Consider the following 23,280-nt stretch of genomic DNA (forward strand, 5'->3'; position numbering starts at 1 on the left):
CACTCCCACATGAGTGTGACTGAACATCTCTATGTGCTTTCATTTCTATGGACTTCTTGATCCACTTAAAGGCCACACACGCTTCAACCATGCCATCGACCGCCCCGCCCGTTTACTTCTGGGCCAGCCGCCATCTCATCCAGCCACGGTGGCTGACTGGCTACGAAGTGGACCTGCCTCTTGACCAGCACAACCCACCTCGTTTGAGATGGAAGTACCTGTGGTGTGCCTGCCTAAGTGCAGGAAGTATTCCGTACAGCAGGGGGGGGGGGGGGGGGGGCTGTGTGGTGTGATAGTTCGTAACTTAATATCTGTGAACTCTAAGTGCTCTGTCAAGCCTCCATCTTAACTTTGCTTTAGTCAGTTCTTTGTTATACTTCATTCTGTATGGATGCAGTGTCAAATGTAAATACATACGAACTATGACATATATGGGAATTAAGTTTTCTATATCCTGATTACAGATCCCATTCCCATAAAGTGAACAATTAATTAATGTACTGTGAGTTAGGTGTTCGTGTGGAAATGTTATTTCTTGCTGTGTGGTGTCTATCTGAAATAAGGCAACCAAACTGATAGTTCAGTTTTCTCTGAATTTAAGGAATTAATAGGAATAGTACAAGTTTCATGGTGTTCTGGATTCACGCATCACCAGAAATAGGAATCTATACTCTTGCATACTCATGACATACACAATTTATTACTTTCTATCAGTTTCATTGGATGCAACAGGACATGAGATTTTGTTACAGTTGTTTTATTGAAAGTTATAACATCTTCAAAATAATTTATTACTTCATTTATTGGCTGTAAATATATCAACAGGCAAGTAGCTTATAGCTATTTCTCTGTTATAATATTATCAGTTTCAAACATATAGACATCTTTAAAATTTTTAGTTCTTAATTGTTGTTATCTGAATTCTCAACGAAGTAAAAAGAAGCTGCAGAGTCATAAGATGAGTTTTCACAATAAAACAAGTTTTATTCAGCCAGATACTTGAGTTCATCATATCAACAATCGTAATTGTGACTGTCTTTATGATGACTGCAGCTTCTTGTTTCATTCCACATTCTAGTGTGTCAGATTTATGCCAACTTTATGTACATAAATATTCTAGAACATTTTAGTTACGCTTTACCGAGACTGTTATTGACATTAAATGAGACAACAAGTTTACTGTTTTTTATATTTTTTTTTAATTTTATTTTTTATACCTGTCACAAAACAGTGAAGGGTAACAGTAAGCTTGTTGTTTCATTTAATATTCTAGAAACTGAACTTTATTCATAGAAAATTATATCACCAGGTTATAAAAAGCTTATTTCCAAAATGTTCCAGTGGCACAGATTTGAGAAAGTACAGTATTAATCTAAACATAACAGACTTTTATCTTGTCTTCTCACCACAACTGAATGAGATTATCTAAATATCAACCTTTCATGTGTTTGAAATAAATAATAGAAAGTGTGTTAATGTATTGTAACACTGTATTCCGTTGAAACCATTCAAACATAAGGTATCTTGAACCACAAAAGACTGCATTTTATAAGGCATAAAACAGCAAACAACTAGTTACTTGTGTTATAAATGAAATTTTTCGACAATGTCACAACTGATTCCTGAGATTTTTTCCATTTTAATTGTCAGGCTGACAGTTCCATTTTTCTGCACCATATTTTGACAACCACACTTGTCACCTTTGTCAAACTACTCTGCAGTAAAATGGAATCAACAACATTGCTAACTATGTAAATGTAAATATTATTACACCACAAATATTTGCTATCTGATGGATGTTAGACAAATGAATGGGAATTAACAGTTTAATCAGGGAATCTTAAAATAATACACAATTGTTTTCCAGCAGTTGTATATATCAATTTCTCACAACATTATCTGAGGCACCACTTGCCATTGTACTGCTGTATGTTGTAGGTAATGATGCCTCTCGAGCTCACTTGTATGATTTCATATACACTGGGCACTTAAGGTGTTGCAAAGTTATCCTTGACTGTATCACCTCCAAAACAGTTCTCACAAATTCCTAAAATAAGGCACTTGATAAATCTTTAATTATTAAATCCACAATCTTATATTTCCATTTTCTTTTATCCAAGAAACGCACAACAGAGGAAACGGTTTGGAAGACAGATGCCATACCAGCACAAGTCAATTTACTGTCAGTACCTGTGAGATTTATACAAACTGTGGAGAGGAATCCAGTCCACAGCATCATCATCATCACCATACTGTGACTTCTTACAAATCTTTGTATAAACAGAGTCTGCACTGCTGCCATACTGAAAAAGAAGACAGACTTCATTAATACTGAAGTTACAAATAGTTAGATGATAATACCTGCACCATTCTTTCTGCATTTACCTTACACACTACATTATAACAAATAATGGAATGAATAAAGACAACCACTAACCATATAGTTGAGACACTGACTGAACAACAGGTACATAAATGAAAGTGGAAACATTGCTGAGTTTTTGGACTTTTTTTTTTTTTTTAGAGTTACCTGATACAAAATAATCACACACACACACACACACACACACACACACACACACACACACACACACGTCTGCCTCAAACAGAAAGTCTGAATTTTTGTAATAAACACAAAGGAACCAAAGCCCTCACATCTCTTCTAAGATGCTATTTTGGAACTGTGCGCTACTGTTTGAGGTGGATAACACAAGGTAAGTGTATTTATTTGGAGGGCACAACCAATAACTTTCCAATTTTTCCTGTTTACAATGATGTTATCTTTTTCTTGCACCTTATTCTACGTTTTATTACATAATAAATTTTCTCAATAGCTATAGCAATCATTTAGTAACGTAAATATATCTTTGACTTGCCAGAACCCATGTCTATGATAATATGAATGGTGAGATCAGAGGAAATAAAAATGCCATCAGAAATTTCTCACCATATAAAGTTTGCTTGATTTAATTGCAGGCTCTCAGTGTTTCTAAATATTCCCACCTGAGATCAAATTAGACACAGAACCTGATATGGTTGAGAAGGTGCCATAGAACCTAATGCCCAGCCACAGTAGTAGTGCCTCATAGAGAGATTCATTCAGTCTAAAGTTTTACACAGAACCTAACAACATTCAGAGTGGATAGATTAAATACTGTTGGAGTGGAAAGTTTAATCCTGTTAGAAATAGTTTACTTTGTAATGAAACTGAAGCAGATGGTTCCTGTGATGATGCAGTTGTTGAACAATTCAAAGAAAACAAGAGTCTCATTTCAAGTGGGTATATCACTCACACAGCTATAGTTGGAGATGACCTCCATATATCTTTGATACGTTGGCGAAAAGACATGTGGTATGCAAAAAACAGTGTCCGATATGCTGTTGCAGAAGCAACAAAAACAATTTGCCAATTTTAAAAGAGCACAAAATCTCCAATTTTAGAGAAGCTCAAAATTTAACAATGACTTAAATGTGAGATGCTTTTAATACTCTACACAATGAAACTCTGACTCAAGATCTGGCAGAAACTCCAAAGAGAGTCTGGTCATATGTAATAAGGTACACCAGTAACAAGACATAGTCAAAACTTCTGATGTGGGATAGCAATGGTAAGATGATAATGATGACAATGCCAATAGGTGCAATAAGTGCATACTTAGCAATCAGATACAACTGCTCACTTGTCAAATGATCCATACCTAACGACTGGAAATCTCCAAATGAAGTGTTATAGGCCATCTGCTGTTCTTTATCTGTACAGGGTGTAACAAAATTACATTTTAAAAATTTGGCAGATTGAGGAGGAGAAAATTTTTAATGGTTTGATATAAGGAACCTAGAGCCAGAAATGTGAAATAAAGTTTCTACTGCCCCCACTGGGCTGTTGAAAATCCATATGTTACCTGTATGAAAAGTTACCAGGTGAGATTCTCAAAGGATACTTGTGTGGAGTTCTTGGAGATCACCATACTGGATGACATATCATATCATTTGAATAGTGCATGACATTTGAACTTTTGTAGATAATGCCTTGCCTGAACTGAGGGGTGGTCCCATGCTACTGTGTACTATACACCATTCATCATAAGACTGAAACTCATGTAAAGATTACAATATGTATTCTTCTGCATTTGCTGGAATCTCATTGGATTTCGTTTCACATGGAGCAGAAGCCAAGTATGATAATGAGGAAAGTTTTATGTTGTGCATTACATCTACATTGAGTCAGTGAAAATTTGGGGCAACACCTTTACCATTGCATTTAAGTTGGACAGTACTGGCCAGACAGTTGATCCAACTAACCTGCAGTGATGTGAACAGTTCCAGCAAAGACATAAAAAGAGATGAGCAGAGCAATATAGCTTTGAATGTCATTTAATTTTTAAACAGAAGGAAATAATATATGGTAAAACTCAGCTGATACACTTCATAGGTGACTGTATGGAAAACATAACATGCTCTCGATATTAGGTAACATAACTTTGTATTTTAAAACAAGAGTGATAGAAATTCCTGACTTTAACTAGGGTAATTTTTCTGCATGAGCTATGTGTGGCATAAAAATACGCAGCTGGGATTTTGCCATGTAGGTAAATATTGAAGCCACTGAATGTGATCTCTGAACACCTTTGATATTGGGTTCCCAGGAATACTGCTATGTTGATAACTGCTACATTGATAGCGAGGTGATCAGCAATAGAACCGCAAGCCACCAAAAAATCCACATTTCCTCCTCCTCTTTTATGATGTGCTGTTCTGCATTTTGCATAGTTTGGGAGTGACATTCACAAAGCTTTGTGCATTAGTTCCAGTACTTTCTGCAGTTTAAATGTCTTGTTATTTCTCATGATGAATCCCTTAACTTGGCTCTAGATCAGTTCTATTGGGTTTCGATTGCAGTGTTGAGGTGACAACTGTAAAATTGCAGTATTTGTACAGTGTGCTTAATGCCATGGAAATGATTGTTTTCCATGTTTATACGACACTTATCATTCTGGCTCGTGTGAGACCAGATCTGTCCTAGAAAACAATGGGCATATTCAAACAAAGAGTATTTGATTTTTCATTTTTCTCCAAAAAATTAAATTGTGCAATGTTTTCTTAACCTTTTACAAACTTTTATAAAATATCAATAATTAAAAAAGTGCATTTGCAATGAAATTCAGAATTTTGCATGTGATATGTAATTAAAAACTAGAAGACAAACATTTTTCTTTGAAATGATGATTAAGTATAAGTTAATTATCATATATTTGATGAATTTCATATTTAAAGGATTTAATTATTCAAGCCAAACAAAAAAAGGTTATAGACCACAATGAATTTCAAACTGATGCCCGCCAACATACACGAGTACCAATCTACGGTGCTATTGATTGCACCACACATATAATTAAAATATCCTTCTTTATTATTAGTACATAGTCTTTCTTGAAAAATGTGAAAGCTAATTTTTCCTTGTAGTCTTGTGAAAAACATTAACAACAACTTGTTTCTCACCATTAATGGTCTTCCGCATGCGTGTTTCACTAAGAAGCAGGAAGCAATGTCATTCATTTTCATGGTACATATGCACAGCTAGAAAATCAGAGCCCAAGTAACATTTACAGAGAGTATGCCTCTACAAGATTTTTGAAATAAAAATTATGTAGCTAAAGTATGATTAAGGAAAGCATTGATGGCTGTTAATACCCCAAAATGCCCTAAAGTTTCATTAACAGTGACATAGTAATAAGATAGAGTGGTGTGGAGAGCTGTATCAAACCAGTCTCTGGACTGAAGACTACAACAACAACAACAACAACAGTAATAAGATATCTAATACACAATAAGATATCTAATACATAAGTTGGCCCTAATTCCAAGAGTGGAACAACACCAGTGCATGAGAGCTGTGGCTGCTGACCAGTCATTGCATTTGTGTTTGTTCACATCAGACATACTTTAATGATGAACAAAGTATAGTTTGTGGTTTTAGAACAATGGTGCTCCAGTGCAGTTTGATTGTCAGGTCAGGCAATATCTCACAGACAACTTCAGGAAAAGAGTAATTGGAAGAGGATGCCCCGTCCCTTGGTCTCTGCACTCCACTGACCTCAACCCTCTATGGTCTGTTAGCCTCCTAACCACGGGTGATTTGCTGATTATCTGGATGTAGGGCAATTTTATTTGATAATTAGAATAGTTCTAAGAATAGAATTATTGGAATGTAACAATAAAACCAAAAACTTATTTCATAGTTGATTTTTAATTAAGGTTTAGTATACATAACACAGGAAACACAAAAATCAGGTTCAACATTATAAAAGCAGAATGAACATGCTGATAAATTTTCAGAGAGTTGTACATCTTACAGCAAGGTTCTATACTCAAGCTCAGGAATAGGGATACAAAACTGATGCCATGAGAAGATACACTTGTAGATATGTGATTGAGACACAGGAATGTGAAAAATGTGACTTTAGCTGTTTCAGATGGGAAAATAGCAACCTTCAATATTCCAAGGCAACAAAAAACAATTTGATGGGAAAATAGCAGCCTACAACATTTAAGAGCAACAATAAAGTAATAGATGGGTAAATCATGACATCCAGTTTGCAAAAAGATCAGAAATTATGTCTGATGTGATAACTGTGGGCCCCACTAAATTATACGGAAAGAGCTGAATACACACATCCTCATCAGCCTGAGTTGGAGGGTTAAGTCCCTTGTGTGTTCAACACCAGTGAGAGCTTGTTGAGTGCATCTTTATGGCACTTGATATCACAAGAGGGAAGCACAGAATCTTGCAGAGAATCAGATGAAACTTGTTTCATTGTTACACATTACGTAACAAGGTTGATGGTTGTCATATTGAACATTTACTCTACGGTAGTGAAGCCACAGATTTGATTTGCAGTATTTGATAGTACTTTAATGTCAATAAACGTTTTCCCAACTATAGCATTCTTGTGTTTTATTGTCTACTGAATGTGTAGAAAATGTATAGTGTTATAGAAACTTTAGTTCACATTTCTGGTTATAGTTTTCTTACATCATATAAGTTCAAAGTATCAACCTCTACAATCACTGAAATTTTTGAAACATTATTCCATTACACCCAGTATAAATGATTCAGGGGACAATCTGAGCAGTCATCTTAGATTGTTTGCAGTTGAGTCTTTTACCATCTAGTAAAGTAATCAGAAGATCAAAACCAATTGAGATGCTTTCCTTTGTTACTCTTCTCTGTAGCATTACTCTTGTGCATAACACAGGCTTCGTGACCATGCAGATTGTTGATGCAGCATTTGATGCCACAGATTCTTTCCTCCAATAGCTATTATTATCCAGAATGAGATTTTCACTCTGCAGCAGAGTGTGCGCTGATATGAAACTTCCTGGCAGATTAAAACTATGTGCCGGACTGAGACTTGAACTCGGGACTTTTGCCTTTCGCGGGCAAGTGTTCTACCAACTGAGCTATTCAAGCACGACTCATGCCCCATCCTCACAGCTTTACTTCTGCCAGTACGTCATCTCCTACTTTCCAAACTTTACATAAGCTCTCCTGCGAACCTAGCAGAACTAACACTCCTGAAAGATAGGATAAGACGGAGACATGGTTTAGCCACACCTAGGAGATATTTCCAGAATATTTTCACTCTGCAGCAGAGTGTGCGCAGATATGAAACTTATTGTGAGGACAGGGTGTGAGTTGTGCTTGGGTAGCTCAGTTCAAAAATGGTTCAAATGGCTCTGAGCACTATGGGACTTAACTGCTAAGGTCATCAGTCCCCTAGAACTTAGAACTAGTTAAAACTAACTAACCTAAGAACATCACACACAGCCATGCCCGAGGCAAGATTCGAACCTGCGACTATAGCACTCTCAAATCTCTCTAATTTTACATTCGTGATCTCCTCAGGAGGTATAAGTAAGGGGAAGCAATATATTCGATACCTCATTCAGAAACACACCCTCTTGAAACTTGGTGAGCAAGCTACACCGCGATACAGAGCGCCTCTCTTGCAGAGTCTGCCACTTGAGTTTGGTAAACATCTCCGTAATGCTATCACGGTTACCAAATAACCCTGTGACGAAACGCGCCGCTCTTCTTTGGATCTTCTCTATCTCCTCCGTCAACCCAGTCTGGTACAGATCTCACACTGATGAGCAATATTCAAGTATAGATCAAACGAGTGTTTTGTAAGCCACCTCCATTGTTAATGGACTACATTTTCTAAGGAGTCTCCCAATGAATCTCAACCTGGTACCCGCCTTACCAACAATTAATTTTATATGATCATTCCACTTCAAATCGTTCCACATGCATACTCCCAGATATTTTACAGAAGTAACTGCTACCAGTGTTTGTTCCGCTATCATATAATCATACAATAAAGGATCCTTCTTTCTATGTATTCACAATACATTACATTTGTCTATGTTAAGGGTCAGTTGCCACTCCCTGCACCAAGTGCCTATCCGCTGCAGATCTTCCTGCATTTCGCTACAATTTCCTAATGCTGCAATTTCTCTGTATACTACAGCATCATCCGCGAAAAGCCACATGGAACTTCCGACACTATCTACTAGGTCATTTATATATATTGTGAAAAGCAATGGTCCCATAACACTCCCCAGTGGCACGCCAGAGGTTACTTTAACGTCTGTAGATGTCTCTCCATTGATAACAACATGCTGTGTTCTATTTGCTGAAAACTCTTCAATCCAGCCACACAGCTGGTCTGATATTCCGTAGGCTCTTACTTTGTTTATCAGGCAACAGTGCAGAACTGTATCGAATGCCTTCTGGAAGTCAAGGAAAACAGCATCTACCTGGGAGCCTGTATCTAGTATTTTCTGGGTCTCATGAACAAATAAAGTGAGTTGGGTCTTACACGATCGCTGTTTCTGAAATCCATGTTGATTCCTACAGAGTAGATTCTGGGCTTCCAAAAACAACATGATACTCGAGCAAAAAACATGTTCTAAAATTCTACAACAGATCGACGTCAGAGATATAGGTCTATAGTTTTGCGCATCTGCTCAACAACCCTTCTTGAAGACTGGGACTACCTGTGCTCTTTTCCAATCATTTGGAACCTTCCGTTCCTCCAGAAACTTGCGGTACACGGCTGTTAGAAGGGGGGCAAGTTCTTTCGCGTACTCTGTGTAGAATCGAATTGGTATCCCATCAGGTCCAGTGGACTTTCCTCTGTTGAGTGATTCCAGTTGCTTTTCTATTCCTTGGACACTTATTTCGATGTCAGCCATTTTTTTCGTTTGTGTGAGGATTTAGAGAAGGAACTGCAGTGCGGTCTTCCTTTGTGAAACAGCTTTGGAAAAAGGTGTTTAGTATTTCAGCTTTACACCTGTCATCCTCTGTTTCAATGCCATCATCATCCCGGAGTTTCTGGATATGCTGTTTCGAACCACTTACTGATTTCACGTAAGACCAGAACTTCCTACGATTTTCTGTCAAGTCGGTACATAGAATTTTACTTTCGAATTCACTGAACGCTTCATGCATAGCCCTCCTTACGCTAACTTTGACATCATTTAGCTTCTGTTTGTCTGAGAGGTTTTGGCTGTGTTTAAACTTGGAGTGAAGCTCTCTTTGCTTTCACAATAGTTAACTTTGTTGTTGACCCCGGTGGGTTTTTCCCGCCCCTCACAGTTTTACTCGGCACGTACCTGTCTAAAAAGCATTTTACAATTGCCTTGAACTTTTTCCATAAACACTCAACATTGTCAGTGTCGGAACAGAAATTTTCGTTTTGATCTGTTAGGTAGTCTGAAATCTGCCTTCTATTACTCTTGCTAAACAGATAAACCTTCCTCCCTTTTTTTATATTCCTATTAACTTCCATATTCAGGGATGCTGCAACGCCCTTATGATCACTGATTCCCTGTTCTGCACTTACAGAGTCGAAAAGTTCGGGTCTGTTTGTTATCAGTAGGTCCAAGATGTTATCTCCACGAGTTGGTTCTCTGTTTAATTGCTCGAGGTAATTTTCGGATAGTGCCCTCAGTATAATGTCACTCGATGCTCTGTCCCTACCCCCCGTCCTAAACATCTGAGTGTCCCAGTCTATATCTGGTAAATTGAAATCTCCACCTAAGACTATAACATGCTTAGAAAATTTATGTGAAATGTATTCCAAATTTTCTCTCAGTTTTTCTGCCAGTAATGCTGCTGAGTAGGGAGGTCAGTAAAAGGAGCCAATTATTAACCTAGCTCGGTTGTTGAGTGTAACCTCCACCCTTCCCTTATCCCTTATCACAATATACACACACACACACACACACACACACACACACACACACACACACACACACAGTCCCATGTCTCATCTGTTCATTTTCTCCCACATTTCTGTGTATTTTTAACATATTTGTGCATATTTTTATATAGTCCCATTCAGTTTCACACATTTTTGTGTATTGCTACATATTTGTTTCTATTCCTATGTATCAGTGTATTATTTTATATCTGTGTGCATTTCTGTGTGTTTTTACTTATTTTTTACATGTCTTTCCTCTTATCCAGTTCCTCTCACAACCATCGACACCTATTTTGCCCATTTCCACATCACACCCTTTCCCTTCACAGCATTTCTTCCATAATGGACCCCTTCTCAATCTTTCTGCACCAGTTCATAAAATGTTTTTCCTGGCTAAAACCCAGTCCCACATCCTATTTCTCAAATGCTGCCAAAACTATGGAATCCCCCAAGTGACCTAACCATAAAAGTTCTGTTCTCTGGATCCCACCCCTCCTTTCACAATGACATTCACCTCTTCAGATTCAGCCAGTCCTGCCCCTCACAACCTGGACTGCAAAAATACATCTCCATGGCACAGGCATCCCAGAACCTTGCTCCCTTTGCAAGTTATTACTTCTGTGAAATCTCTGTTTTATTCATCACATCTCTGAAATTGAATCCCTTGCTCTCCAACACCTACATCTACATCTACATGGTTACTCTGCAATTCACACTTAAGTGCCTGGAAGAGTGTTCATCAAACCATTTTCATACTATTTCTCTACCATTCCACTCTCAAATGGCGTCTGGGGAAAAGGAACACCTAAATCTTTCCATTTGAGCTCAGATTTATCTTATTTTATTATGATGATCATTTCTCCCTATGTAGGTGGGAATCAACAAAATATTTACTCATTTGGAAGAGAAATTTGGTGATTGAAATTTCATAAATAGATCTCACCGCAAAGAAAACCGCCTTTGTTTCAGTGACTGCCACACCAACTCACGTATCATATCAGTGACACTCTCACCCCTATTGCATGATAAACATGAAATGAGCTGCCCTTCCTTGCACTTTCTCAATGTCCACCGCCAATCCTACCTGGTAAGGATCCCATACCATGCAGCAATATTCCAGCAGAGGACAGACAAGTGTAATGTAAACTGTCTCTTTAGTGGGTTTATCGCATCTTCTAAGTGTTCTGCCAGCAAAGTGCAGTCTTTGTTTCGCCTTCCCCACATGATTATCTATATGGTCTTTCCAATTTAAGTTGCTCTTAATTGTTATTCCTAGGTATTTAGTCGAATTCACAGCCTTTAGATTTGTGTGATTTATCATATACCCAAAATTTATCGGATTTCTTTTAGTACCCATGTGGATGACCTCGCAGTTTTCTTTGTTTAGTGCTAATTGCCACTTTTCACACCATACAGAAATTCTCTCTAGATCATTTTGTAATTGGAACTGGTCACCTGATGAGTTTACTAGATGGTAAATTACAGCGTCATCTGCAAACAATCTAAGCAGGCTGCTCAGATTATCACCTAGATCATTTATATAAATCAGGAACAGCAGAGGACCTATGACATTACCTTGCAGAACACCAGATATCACTTCTGTTCTACTCAATGATTTACCATCTATCACTATGAACTGTGACCTCTCTGAGAGGAAATCATGAATACAGTCACACAACTGAGACGATACTCTATATGCACGAAATTTGATTAACAGTCACTTGTGAGGAACGGTATCAAAAGCCTTCTGGAAATCTAGGAATATGGAATCGATCTGAGATCCCTTGTCAACAGCACTCATTACTTCATGGGAATAAAAAGCTAGCTGTGTTGCACAAGAACGATATTTTCTGAATCTGTGTTGGTTATGTATCAATAACTCATTTTCTTCAAGGTGATCCATAATGTTTGAGTACAGTATATGCTCCAAAATGCTACTGCAAATTGACGTCAGTGATATGCATCTGCAATTCAATGGGTTACTCCTATTTCCTGTCTTGAATACTGGTGTGACCTGTGCTACTTTCCAGTATTTAGGAACAGACCTTTCATCAAGTGAGCGGTTGTATATGATTGCTAAGAAAGGCGCTGTTGTGTCTGCATACTCTGAGAGGAACCTGATTGGTATACCATCTGGACCAGAAGACTTGCCTTTCTTAAGTGATTTGAATTGTTTCACAACACCTAAGATATCTACTTTTATGTCACTCATGCTAACAGCCATTCTGGTTTTGAATTCTGGAATATTTACTTCATCTTATTTCATGAAGGAATTACGGAAAACTATATTTAGTAACTCCACTTTAGTGGCACCACCATCGGTAACATTTCCATTGCTATTGCTCAGTGATGCTATTGACTGATTTTTGCCACTGGTGTACTTTACATATGACCAGAATCTCTTTGGGTTTTCTACCATATTTTGAGACAATATTTCACTGTGGAAACTATAAAAAGCATCTCGCATTGATGTTGGTACTAAATTTTGGGCTTCTGTGAAACTTAGCCAGTTTTGGGGATTTTGCGTTCCTCTGAATTTGGTATGCTGTTTTCGTTGCTTCTGCAACAGTGTTCTGACGTGTTTTGTGTACCGTGGTGGATCAGTCCCGTCTCTTATTAACTTATGCGGTATGAATCTACCTATTGCTGTCGATACTGTACCTTTGAATTTGAGTCATTTCTGGTCTACACTTACATAATTAGCTTGGAAGGAATAAAGACTCACTCTTAGGAAGGCATCTAGCGAATTTTTATCTGCAGTTTTAAATATATATATTTTGCATTTATTTTTAGTGGTTTTGGTTTATATGGTTTTGAGCCTCGCTACAATGACCTTGTGTTCACTAATCCCTGTATCCATCATGATGCTCTCTATTAGATCAGGATTATTTGTGGCTAAGAGGTCAAGTGTGTTTTTGCAACCATTTACGATTTGTGTGGGCTCATGAACTAATTGTTCAAAGTAATACTCAGAGAAAGCATTTAGCACAATTTCTGAAGGTGTTTTCTGTCTACCATCAGCTTTGAACATGTATTTTCACCAACAAATCGAGGGTAGATTGAAGTCTTCACCAATTATAACCGTACAAATAAGGTACTTATTCAAGTTTTCTTTGAAGCATTCTGCTATTATATCATCTGAGTTGCAGGGTCGGTAGAAGGAGCCAATTATTATTTTGGTACAGCTGTCGAGTATAACCTCTACCCATAGTAATTCGCAGGAACTATCTATTTCAACTTCACTACAAGATAAACTACTACCAACTGACACAAACACACCACCACCTACTTTATTTAATCTATCCATTCTGAACACGGTTTGCACCTCTGTAAAAATTTCAGCAGAATTTATCTCCGACTTTAGCCAGCTTTCTATTCCTATAACAATTTCAGCTTAAGTACTTTCTATCAGCGCTTGAAGCTCTAGTACTTTTGCAACACTGCTAAAACAATTTACAACTACAATACTTACTTTTGCTTGGTCGATTATCATCATTTCTTTGCCCTGTACCCTTTGAGACTGGAGTCCTTTTCGATCTTTCCCAAGACTGTATAACCTAAAAACTGTCCAGTCCATGCCACACAGCCCCTGCTACCCCTGTATCTGCCTCCTGTGTCTTGTGGACACCTGACATATTTAGCGGAACCTGAAATCCCACCACCCTATGGCGCAAGTCAAGGAATCTGCAGCCTACACAGTCGCAGAACCATCTGAGCCTCTGATTCAGAGCCTCCATTTGGCTCTGTACCAAAGGTCCGCAATCGGTCATGTCGATGATGCTGCAGATGGTGAGCTCTGCCTTCATCTCGCTAGCAAGACTGGCAGTCTTCACCAACTCAGATAGCCACCGGAAACCAGAGAGAATCTCTACCAATCCATAGCAGCACACATCATTAGTACCAACATGAGCCACCACCTGCAGTTGGCTGCTCGCTGTACCCTTCATGGCATCCAGAAGGACCCTTTCCACATCTTGGATGACTCCCCCCAGTATGCACACAGACTGCACATTGGCTTTCTTCCCATCCTTAGCTGCCATATCCTTTGGCTTTCTTCCCATCCTTAGCTGCCATATCCCTAAGGGGCTCCATCACCCACCTAACATTGGAGCTCCCAATGACAAGTAATCCCACCCTTTGTGCTTCTCCAGACCTCTCAGGAAGACCGGACACTGCTGCAACAGGTGAGGCCACCCCTGCTGGCTCAGAAGTACTTTCAGAGTGGTCAGCACTTCAAACCTGTTAAGAGGCATAAGGGTACAGCCTTGCGGCCAGCACCAAGTTTTGCCTTCCACCCAGGGATTAACGACCCTGCCACAGTTCGACAATCACTGTCAGGCAAGTGTCGACTGGCAAGAAAGACCGAATCTGAGGGTGCAGTGGCACCAGAGATCCCAGGCAATGCTACAGGTTCCAGAGGTGCCAAAGTGCTCACCTCGGGTGTCCCATTGTCACCGTGCCCCAGGGCAACAGCCTGGAGCCTGTCAACCATGGCCAACACAGCTTCCAGCTGATTATGGACTGTGGCCAATTCTCCCTGAATCCGTACACAACAGGCGCAGTCCCTAACAAATTTTTTCCTCTCATTTATCTCACAAGCCATTCAAACCAAACAGATGACTGATGACTATGCGAATTTACACAATTCAGGTACTAAAACGTGATGCTACAACACTCAAATACTATAATATGCCCCAAATTTAGGAGCATTCCAGTAGCCAACTCCATAAGTTATTAAAACTGCTGACGTCCAACTGCAGCCCTGGGGCACCACTACCAAAACCCTATCCTGCCCCCAGTGTTCCTCCTCATCCACCCCTCATAGCACCTAAACCTTGCCTCTAAACCCTGCCTAGTTACCTTTACGACTTGCCACATCCTCAGAAACTCTCTACCAACAATCCACCAGACCCAGAGCCGAAACATTCCCATAACACTATTGTTAACCTTCCCACCAAATACCCCGGCTCCTCAGAAGTTTCAGTCCTTTCCAAAGGCCTCATTTTTAGCCCTAGAACCAAATTTAACTGTGTTGGACTTGTGAAAGATCTACTCTTCTTCTACCAATCCCTGCAATGGAAGCACTTCTTTGTTGCCAACCTCTCTAACCAAAACCAACCTAATTCCAACATTGAACCTTACCTCTCCCAGTTCATACCACCATCTAACCGTAATACTTCTCCCTCCCACCTAACTACCTGTTGGTCACCTTCCAGGAATATCTTACATCCAACTTAGGCTCACCATCATTGCCCAGAACACCAACCCTTTCAGTGGAAGAAAGAATAGCCATACATAACCTGAAAACAAATCCTGACCTAATCATCCTACCAGCAGACAAAGGTTCCACCACTGTTGTTATGAATCACAGTGACTACCTGGCAGAGAGTGTTAGCCAATTATTTGACTCCTCCAGATATAAACTCTGCCAGAGGGATCCCATCCTAGAAGTCTGACACAACCTCCAGTCTCTGTTTAAAGCCTTAGGCCCTTCCTAGAAACTGTGCCCTGAGTCCATTTCACTTCTCACCCCTATGATATTCACACACCCACCTTCTACATGCTCCCCAAAATCCACAAACCCAACAACCCTGGACAACCTATCGTGGCTTGTTATTGTGCCTCCACTGGTAGAATTTCGGCCCTCATTGACCAACACCTTCAACCAATTGACGGTAATCTAACCTCCTACATCAAAGATACCAACCACTTTCTTCACCAACTCCCCACCATCACCTCCCCTTTACCTCCTGGATCATTACTCATCACTGTTGACACCACCTCCATATACATCAACAACCCACATGCCCAAAGTTTTCAGACTCGAAATCCACTATCTCATTACCAACTTTATCCTAACCCGCAACTACTTCTGCTTTGAGGGGAAGGCACACAAAAAAATCTGCGGCTCAGCCATGGACACCCACATGGCTCCCTGCTAGGCCAACATGAATATGGGCCATCTACATTCTATCTTCATCCCTTCAGAACCTCAATACCTTCTCTCCCATCTGCTTCAAGGTCGTCCTCAACCTAGAATGCCACCTTCTTAGACACCGGCCTTCTCCTCTCTGATGGTTCCATCCACACCTCTGTCCACATTAAACCCGCCAACAATACCTGCATTTCGACAGCTATTGTCTCTTTCACACCAAAAAATCCCACCAGTAGAGCCTGGTCACCCAGGGACAGCATATCTGTAGTGACAACAACTCTCTTGCCCAGTAGGATGAGGGTCTCATCATGGCCTACAGAAACAGGCACTATCCCCCAGGCCTAGTCTGCAAATAGATCTCCTGTGTCATTTACCCTCATACCCCAAAACCTCTCTCCAACCCCAACAACTAGCCACAAAGGAGTGTCCCTTCAACACCCAGTACCACCCCGGATAGGAACAATTGAACCACGTCCTTTGCCAGGACTTTTGTTACCTATCAAGATGCCCGGAAATGAAGGGATATCATACCTGAGATCCTTCCCAACCTTCCAGCCATGATGTTCTGTTGCCCACCCAACCTCCACAACATCCTACCCTATCCCTATGCCACTTCGAATCCCAACCCCTTGACACAAGAATCTTATCCGTATGGAAGACCTAGGTAAAAGACCTGCCCAATCCACCCATTCAGCGCTTCATCTTTCAGTCCTAACACAGGTTTATTCTACCTTTGCCATGAGGCAAGGATTTTAGAGCAGGGCTGAGTAAGGATGGATGAGGATTTTTCTGTACAAGGTTGCTATAAGGTGGTCTCAGTGAGGCCTATGCAGGCTGTAATTATCCTCCCAATCTTGTGCAGAAACAGATCTCTCGTCCCTTATTTCTCCAGTCACTCACCACCTCCAAAAGTCCCACCGTCTGGCCACATAGGAGCATTCCCCTCATTACTCAGTACCACACAGTACTGGAGCAACTGAATCACATTCTCTGCCAAGGTTCTGACTACCTCTCATCATGTCCTGAAATGAGGAATGGCCTACCCACTTCCCTTACACCCTCCCTCCCAAAGTGGTATTCCACACCCACCAAATCTACTCAATATCCTCATCCATCCATTCTCAAATCCAGCCAGAGTGATTCCACTCTAGAAGTCTGACACAACCTCCAGTCTCTGTTTAAAGTTTTAGGCCCTTCCCAGAAAATCTGCCCTAAGTCCATTTCACTCCTCACCCCTATGATATTCCACACACCCACCTTCTACATGCTACCCAACATCCACAAACACAACAAACCTAGATGCAAGACCTGTGCCTTACGTCCTCCCACCACCACCAACTCCAGTCCAGTCACTAGCATCATCCATCCCATCAAAGGCAGGGGTACTTGTGAAACCAGTCATGTGATCTACAAGCTAAGCTGAAACCATTTAGGTGCATTCAATGTGGGCATGACAACCAACAAGCTGTCTGTCTGCCTGAATGGCCACTGAGAAGCTCTGGCCAAGAAGCAGCTGCACCACATAGTTGCTGAGCATGCTGTCCAACACAATGTTCTTCATTTCAGTGACTATTTCACTGCCTGTGCCATCTGGATCCTTCCTACCAACACCAGATTTTCTGAATTTGACATGTGGGAACTCTCCCTGCACTATATCCTACATTTCTGTAACCCTCCCAGCCTTAACATTTGTTCCTGTCCCTATATGCTCCTAAAAGTAGCACTTCTCTATCCCCCACCCCTACACTGCTATCTGTTCATCTCTCTGACCCAGCCTCCTCCTTACCTCCACCACACACATTCCTTCTCCCAGCATGCACTGATGCTTGTAGTCCAGCCATAGCAGAGAGAGACATTGCTGATGGCTGTATGAGTTGCATTTGCGTGAGTTTGTGTCTGTATGTTGTCTAATTTAGAAGAAGGACTTTTGGCTAACGGCCAATCGCCTACTTGTTTAACAGTCTTTTTGTTGTGCCTATCTGTGACTCAGCATCTCCACTATGTCAAATGTCCTCCCACTATAGGAGCTAGTAGTTAACCCTTTAGCTACCCCTGCCCTCCCCCTCCCCTTGCTACCCTATAAACACAATTTACAATATCTAACTTTCATGTTGTAGAGTTACAGAATTTTTACGTTGTTGGTTGTTGTAGATTTTTGTATATGGGCATTATATCTTATTGGGTTTTGTAATTTTCCTAAACTGTCTGAAGACACCTTTCAACACAGGCAAAACATTTCGCAAATGAAGACTAATAGAACGTTCTTCATTGCAACTGTGAATGAATTCTCTCTGTCTCCACTATATGGTGAGTGCCGACCAGTTAGCCGTGCAGTCTAACATACTGCTTTCCGAGAGGGAAGGCATGCCGGTCCCCGGCATGAATCTGCCTGGCACATTAGTGTTGAGGTCTGGTGTGCCAGCCAGTCTGTGGATGGTTTTTAAGGTGGCTTTTCATCCACCTCAGCAAATGCAGGATGGTTCCACTTATTCCACCCCAGTTACATGATGTCGGCAGTTGCAATGCAAACACAGTCTTCATGTGTCAGGGTGTATACGTGGACAAGGAAAAAAAAATCCTGGATTTTTCCCGGATTTCTCGGTTTAAAATACACTTTCTCCTGGGGGACAGTATATTTTCCCTTATCAATCCTTTGAATGGTTATGGTTTCAGAAATCAACTTAAAATGTGTTCAAAAATGTTCAAAAACCAACAGGGAAGCGTTTCACAATAATATGAATAATCGGTATGCAAACATGCGCTGGATGCTAGATGCTTTGTGGAACAAGCTTTTTTCCTCAATAATATGAATTTGGCACCACCTTTTCCCCGTAGCATGTAGCTGCTTGCTGCGACTGCTTGCACAGCCAACAGCCACATTCCTGTTGCCAGAAGAAGGAGAAACGTGACCCAACTGCGCATGCGCATGAGTCCACGCTTAACTGCTAAAACAGGCATATATATATATATATATATATATATATATATATATATATATATATATATATATATATATATATATATATATATATATATATATATATATATATATTCATAAAAACAAAGATGATGTGACTTACCAAATGAAAGTGCTGGCAGGTCGACAGACACACAAACGAACACAAACATACACACAAAATTCAAGCTTTCGCAACAAACTGTTGCCTCATCAGGAAAGAGGGAAGGAGAGGGAAAGACGAAAGGATGTGGGTTTTAGGGAGAGGGTAAGGAGTCATTCCAGTCCCGGGAGTGGAAAGACTTACCTTATGGGGAAAAAAGGACGGGTATACACTCGCACACACACACATATCCATCCACACATATACAGACACAAGCAGACATATTTAAAGACAAAGAGTTTGGGCAGGGATGTCAGTCGAGGCAGAAGTGCAGAGGCAAAGATGTTATTGAATGACAGGTGAGGTATGAGTGGCGGCAACTTGAAATTAGCGGAGATTGAGGCCTGGTGGATAACGGGAAGAGAGGATATATTGAAGAGCAAGTTCCCATCTCCGGAGTTCGGATAGGTTGGTGTTAGTAGGAAGTATCCAGATAACCCGGATGGTGTAACACTGCGCCAAGATGTGCTGGTCATGCACCAAGGCATGTTTAGCCACAGGGTGATCCTCATTACCAACAAACACTGTCTGCCTGTGTCCATTCATGCGAATGGACAGTTTGTTGCTGGTCATTCCCACATAGAATGCATCACAGTGTAGGCAGGTCAGTTGGTAGATCACGTGGGTGCTTTCACACGTGGCTCTGCCTTTGATTGTGTACACCTTCCGGGTTACAGGACTGGAGTAGGTAGTGGTGGGAGGGTGCATGGGACAGGTTTTACACCGGGGGCGGTTACAAGGGTAGGAGCCAGAGGGTAGGGAAGGTGGTTTGGGGATTTCATAGGGATGTACTAAGAGGTTACGAAGGTTAGGTGGACGGCGGAAAGACACTCTAGGTGGAGTGGGGAGGATTTCATGAAGGATGGATCTCATTTCAGGGCAGGATTTGAGGAAGTCGTATCCCTGCTGGTGAGCCCCATTCAGAATCTGATCCAGTCCCGGAAAGTATCCTGTTACAAGTGGGGCACTTTTGTGGTTCTTCTGTGGGAGGTTCTGGGTTTGAGAGGATGAGGAAGTGGCTCTGGTTATTTGCTTCTGTACCAGGTCGGGAGGGTAGTTGCGGGATGCGAAAGCTGTTGTCAGGTTGTTGGTGTAATGCTTCAGGGATTCCGGACAGGAGCAGATTCGTTTGCCACGAAGACCTAGGCTGTAGGGAAGGGACCGTTTGATGTGGAATGGGTGGCAGCTGTCGTAATGGAGGTACTGTTGCTTGTTGGTGGGTTTGATGTGGACGGACGTGTGAAGCTGGCCATTGGATAGGTGAAGGTCAACATCAAGGAAAGTGGCATGGGATTTGGAGTAGGACCAGGTGAATCTGATGGAACCAAAGGAGTTGAGGTTGGAGAGGAAATTCTGGAGTTCTTCTTCACTGTGAGTCCAGATCATGAAGATGTCATCAATAAATCTGTGCCAAACTTTGGGTTGGCAGGCCTGGGTAACCAAGAAGGCTTCCTCTAAGCGACCCATGAATAGGTTGGCGTACGAGGGGGGCCATCCTGGTACCCATGGCTGTTCCCTTTAATTGTTGGTATGTCTGGTTTTCAAAAGTGAAGAAGTTGTGGGTCAGGATGAAGCTGGCTAAGGTAATGAGGAAAGAGGCTTTAGGTAGGGTGGCAGGTGATCGGCGTGAAAGGAAGTGCTCCATCGCAGCGAGGCCCTGGACGTGTGGGATATTTGTGTATAAGGAAGTGGCATCAATGGTTACAAGGATGGTTTCCGTGGGTAACGGATTGGGTAAGGATTCCAGGCATTCGAGAAAGTGGTGGGTGTCTTTGATGAAGGATGGGAGACTGCATGTAATGGGTTGAAGGTGTTGGTCTACGTAGGCAGAGATACGTTCTGTGGGGGCTTGGTAACCAGCTACAATGGGGCGGCCGGGATGATTGGGTTTGTGAATTTTAGGAAGAAGGTAGGGGTGCGGGGTGTCGGTGGGGTCAGGAGGTTGATGGAGTCAGGTGAAAGGTTTTGTAGGGGGCCTAAGGTTCTGAGGATTCCTTGAAGCTCTGCCTGGACATCAGGAATGGGATTACCTTGGCAAACTTTGTATGTGGTGTTGTCTGAAAGCTGACGCAGTCCCTCAGCCACATACTCCCGACGATCAAGTACCACGGTCGTGGAACCCTTGTCCGCCGGAAGAATGACGATGGACTGGTCAGCCTTCAGATCACGGATAGCCTGGGCTTCAGCAGTGGTGATGTTGGGAGTAGGATTAAGGTTTTTTAAGAAGGATTGAGAGGCAAGGCTGGAAGTCAGAAATTCCTGGAAGGTTTGGAGAGGGTGATTTTGAGGAAGAGGAGGTGGGTCCCGCTGTGACGGAGGACGGAACTGTTCCAGGCAGGGTTCAATTTGGATAGTGTCTTGGGGAGTTGGATCATTAGGGGTAGGATTAGGATCATTTTTCTTCGTGGCAAAGTGATACTTCCAGCAGAGAGTACGAGTGTAGGATAGTAGATCTTTGACGAGGGCTGTTTGGTTGAATCTGGGAGTGGGGCTGAAGGTGAGGCCTTTGGATAGGACATAGGTTTCGGATTGGGAGAGAGGTTTGGAGGAAAGGTTAACTACTGAATTAGGGTGTTGTGGTGCCAGATTGTGTTGATCGGAATTTTGAGGTTTTGGAGGGAGTGGAGCTGGAAGTGGGAGATTGAGTAGATGGGAGAGACTGGGTTTGTGTGCAATGAGAGGTGGTTGAGGTTTGCTGGAAAGGTTGTGAAGGGTGAGTGAGTTGCCTTTCCAGAGGTGGGAAACCAGGAGATTGGATAGTTTTTGAGGTGAAGGGTGGCATGCTGTTCTAATTGGCGGTTGGCCTGTAGGAGGATGCTCTGAATAGCCGGTGTGGATGTGGGAGAGGAAAGATTGAGGACTTTTATTAAGGATAGGAGTTGACGAGTGTGTTCATTGGCTGAGTTGATGTGTAGGTGAAGGATTAGGTGGGTGAGGGCAATGGATTGTTCAGTTTGGAACTGGTATAGGGACTGATGGAAAGAAGGGTTGCAGCCAGAGATGGGAACTTTAAGTGTGAGGCCTTTGGGGGTTATGCCAAATGTCAGACAAGCCTGAGAGAATAAAATATGTGAGCGTAATCTGGCTAGGGTGAAGGCATGTTTGCGGAGGGAATGTAAATAAAACTTAATGGGGTCGTTGTGGGGGTGTTGTGAGGGTGACATGGTATTAGAAGGTGGAAAGTTTAACATGAGGTTGAAATGAAAAAGAAAGATAGAAATATATGGGGAGAGATGAAGGTGAACTAGAAAGCAATTGGAGATCTGGTCTGAAAAAAGGCGAAAAAGTGTTGGTTAAGTTGATCCTGTGGTGAACTTGGGTTGGTAGACAGCGATGTGCAAAAAGGTTAGGTGGTTGTGTTGCCGCTAAATCACGTTAAAGGACGGAGAAATTCGGGAAAATTTCGAAAAAATTTCGAAAAAACGTATTAAAGGAGTGGTGTTGTGGTGAAAGATTACGAAAATGGGGCTAACAATTGTAGAAATAATGACGTTAAAACCTGTGGGGAGCGGCTAAAATGATCAGTGATGGGCGAAAAACGGAAGTGGAAATAAAGTTAAAGTTATTAGAACTAGCCGAAATGGTTGTTAAATACGTGAAAGCAGCTGTTATTGAACTAGAAACTGTGGATTTTATAGCAGCGGTAGTGTTGAAAGCGGAAACAAATTTTTTTTTTTTTTGTTTGTTATGGTTGGGAAGTGGGTTACGTATTGTTGAGCGTATATAGGCGGGATAAAATTGTATAGTAGATTACGGTAAAAGGGGAAGGTGAATACAAAGTGAAACTACTGGTAAAAACAGAAAGAGAAAATAAAGAGAAAAAAGAGAAATAAGACGACAGGAAAGATTTCGAAATGCAAAGGCGACAATAACAAACGTAATTGTTGGGTTCAAATTAATGATATGGTTATAATAGAAGGAAACATTCCATGAAGGAAAAACATACCTAAAAACAAAG

At 41.3% G+C, this 23,280-nt stretch overlaps 1 protein-coding gene across 1 annotated transcript in view; it reads right to left on the minus strand.

The window, feature by feature from the left end:
* Positions 1-922: 922 nt before the first annotated feature.
* The window catches only part of LOC126158074 (Down syndrome cell adhesion molecule-like protein Dscam2), a 169,653-nt gene continuing 147,295 nt past the window's right edge, over positions 923-23,280 (minus strand). The window contains exon 18 of the mRNA XM_049916418.1: positions 923-2,303. Within this exon, the coding sequence (XP_049772375.1) occupies positions 2,184-2,303 (120 nt within the window). The 3' untranslated portion in view covers positions 923-2,183. The remainder of the gene's footprint in view (positions 2,304-23,280) is intronic.

Source organism: Schistocerca cancellata, chromosome 2 (genome assembly GCF_023864275.1).
Source record: "Schistocerca cancellata isolate TAMUIC-IGC-003103 chromosome 2, iqSchCanc2.1, whole genome shotgun sequence".
NCBI lineage: Eukaryota > Metazoa > Arthropoda > Insecta > Orthoptera > Acrididae > Schistocerca > Schistocerca cancellata.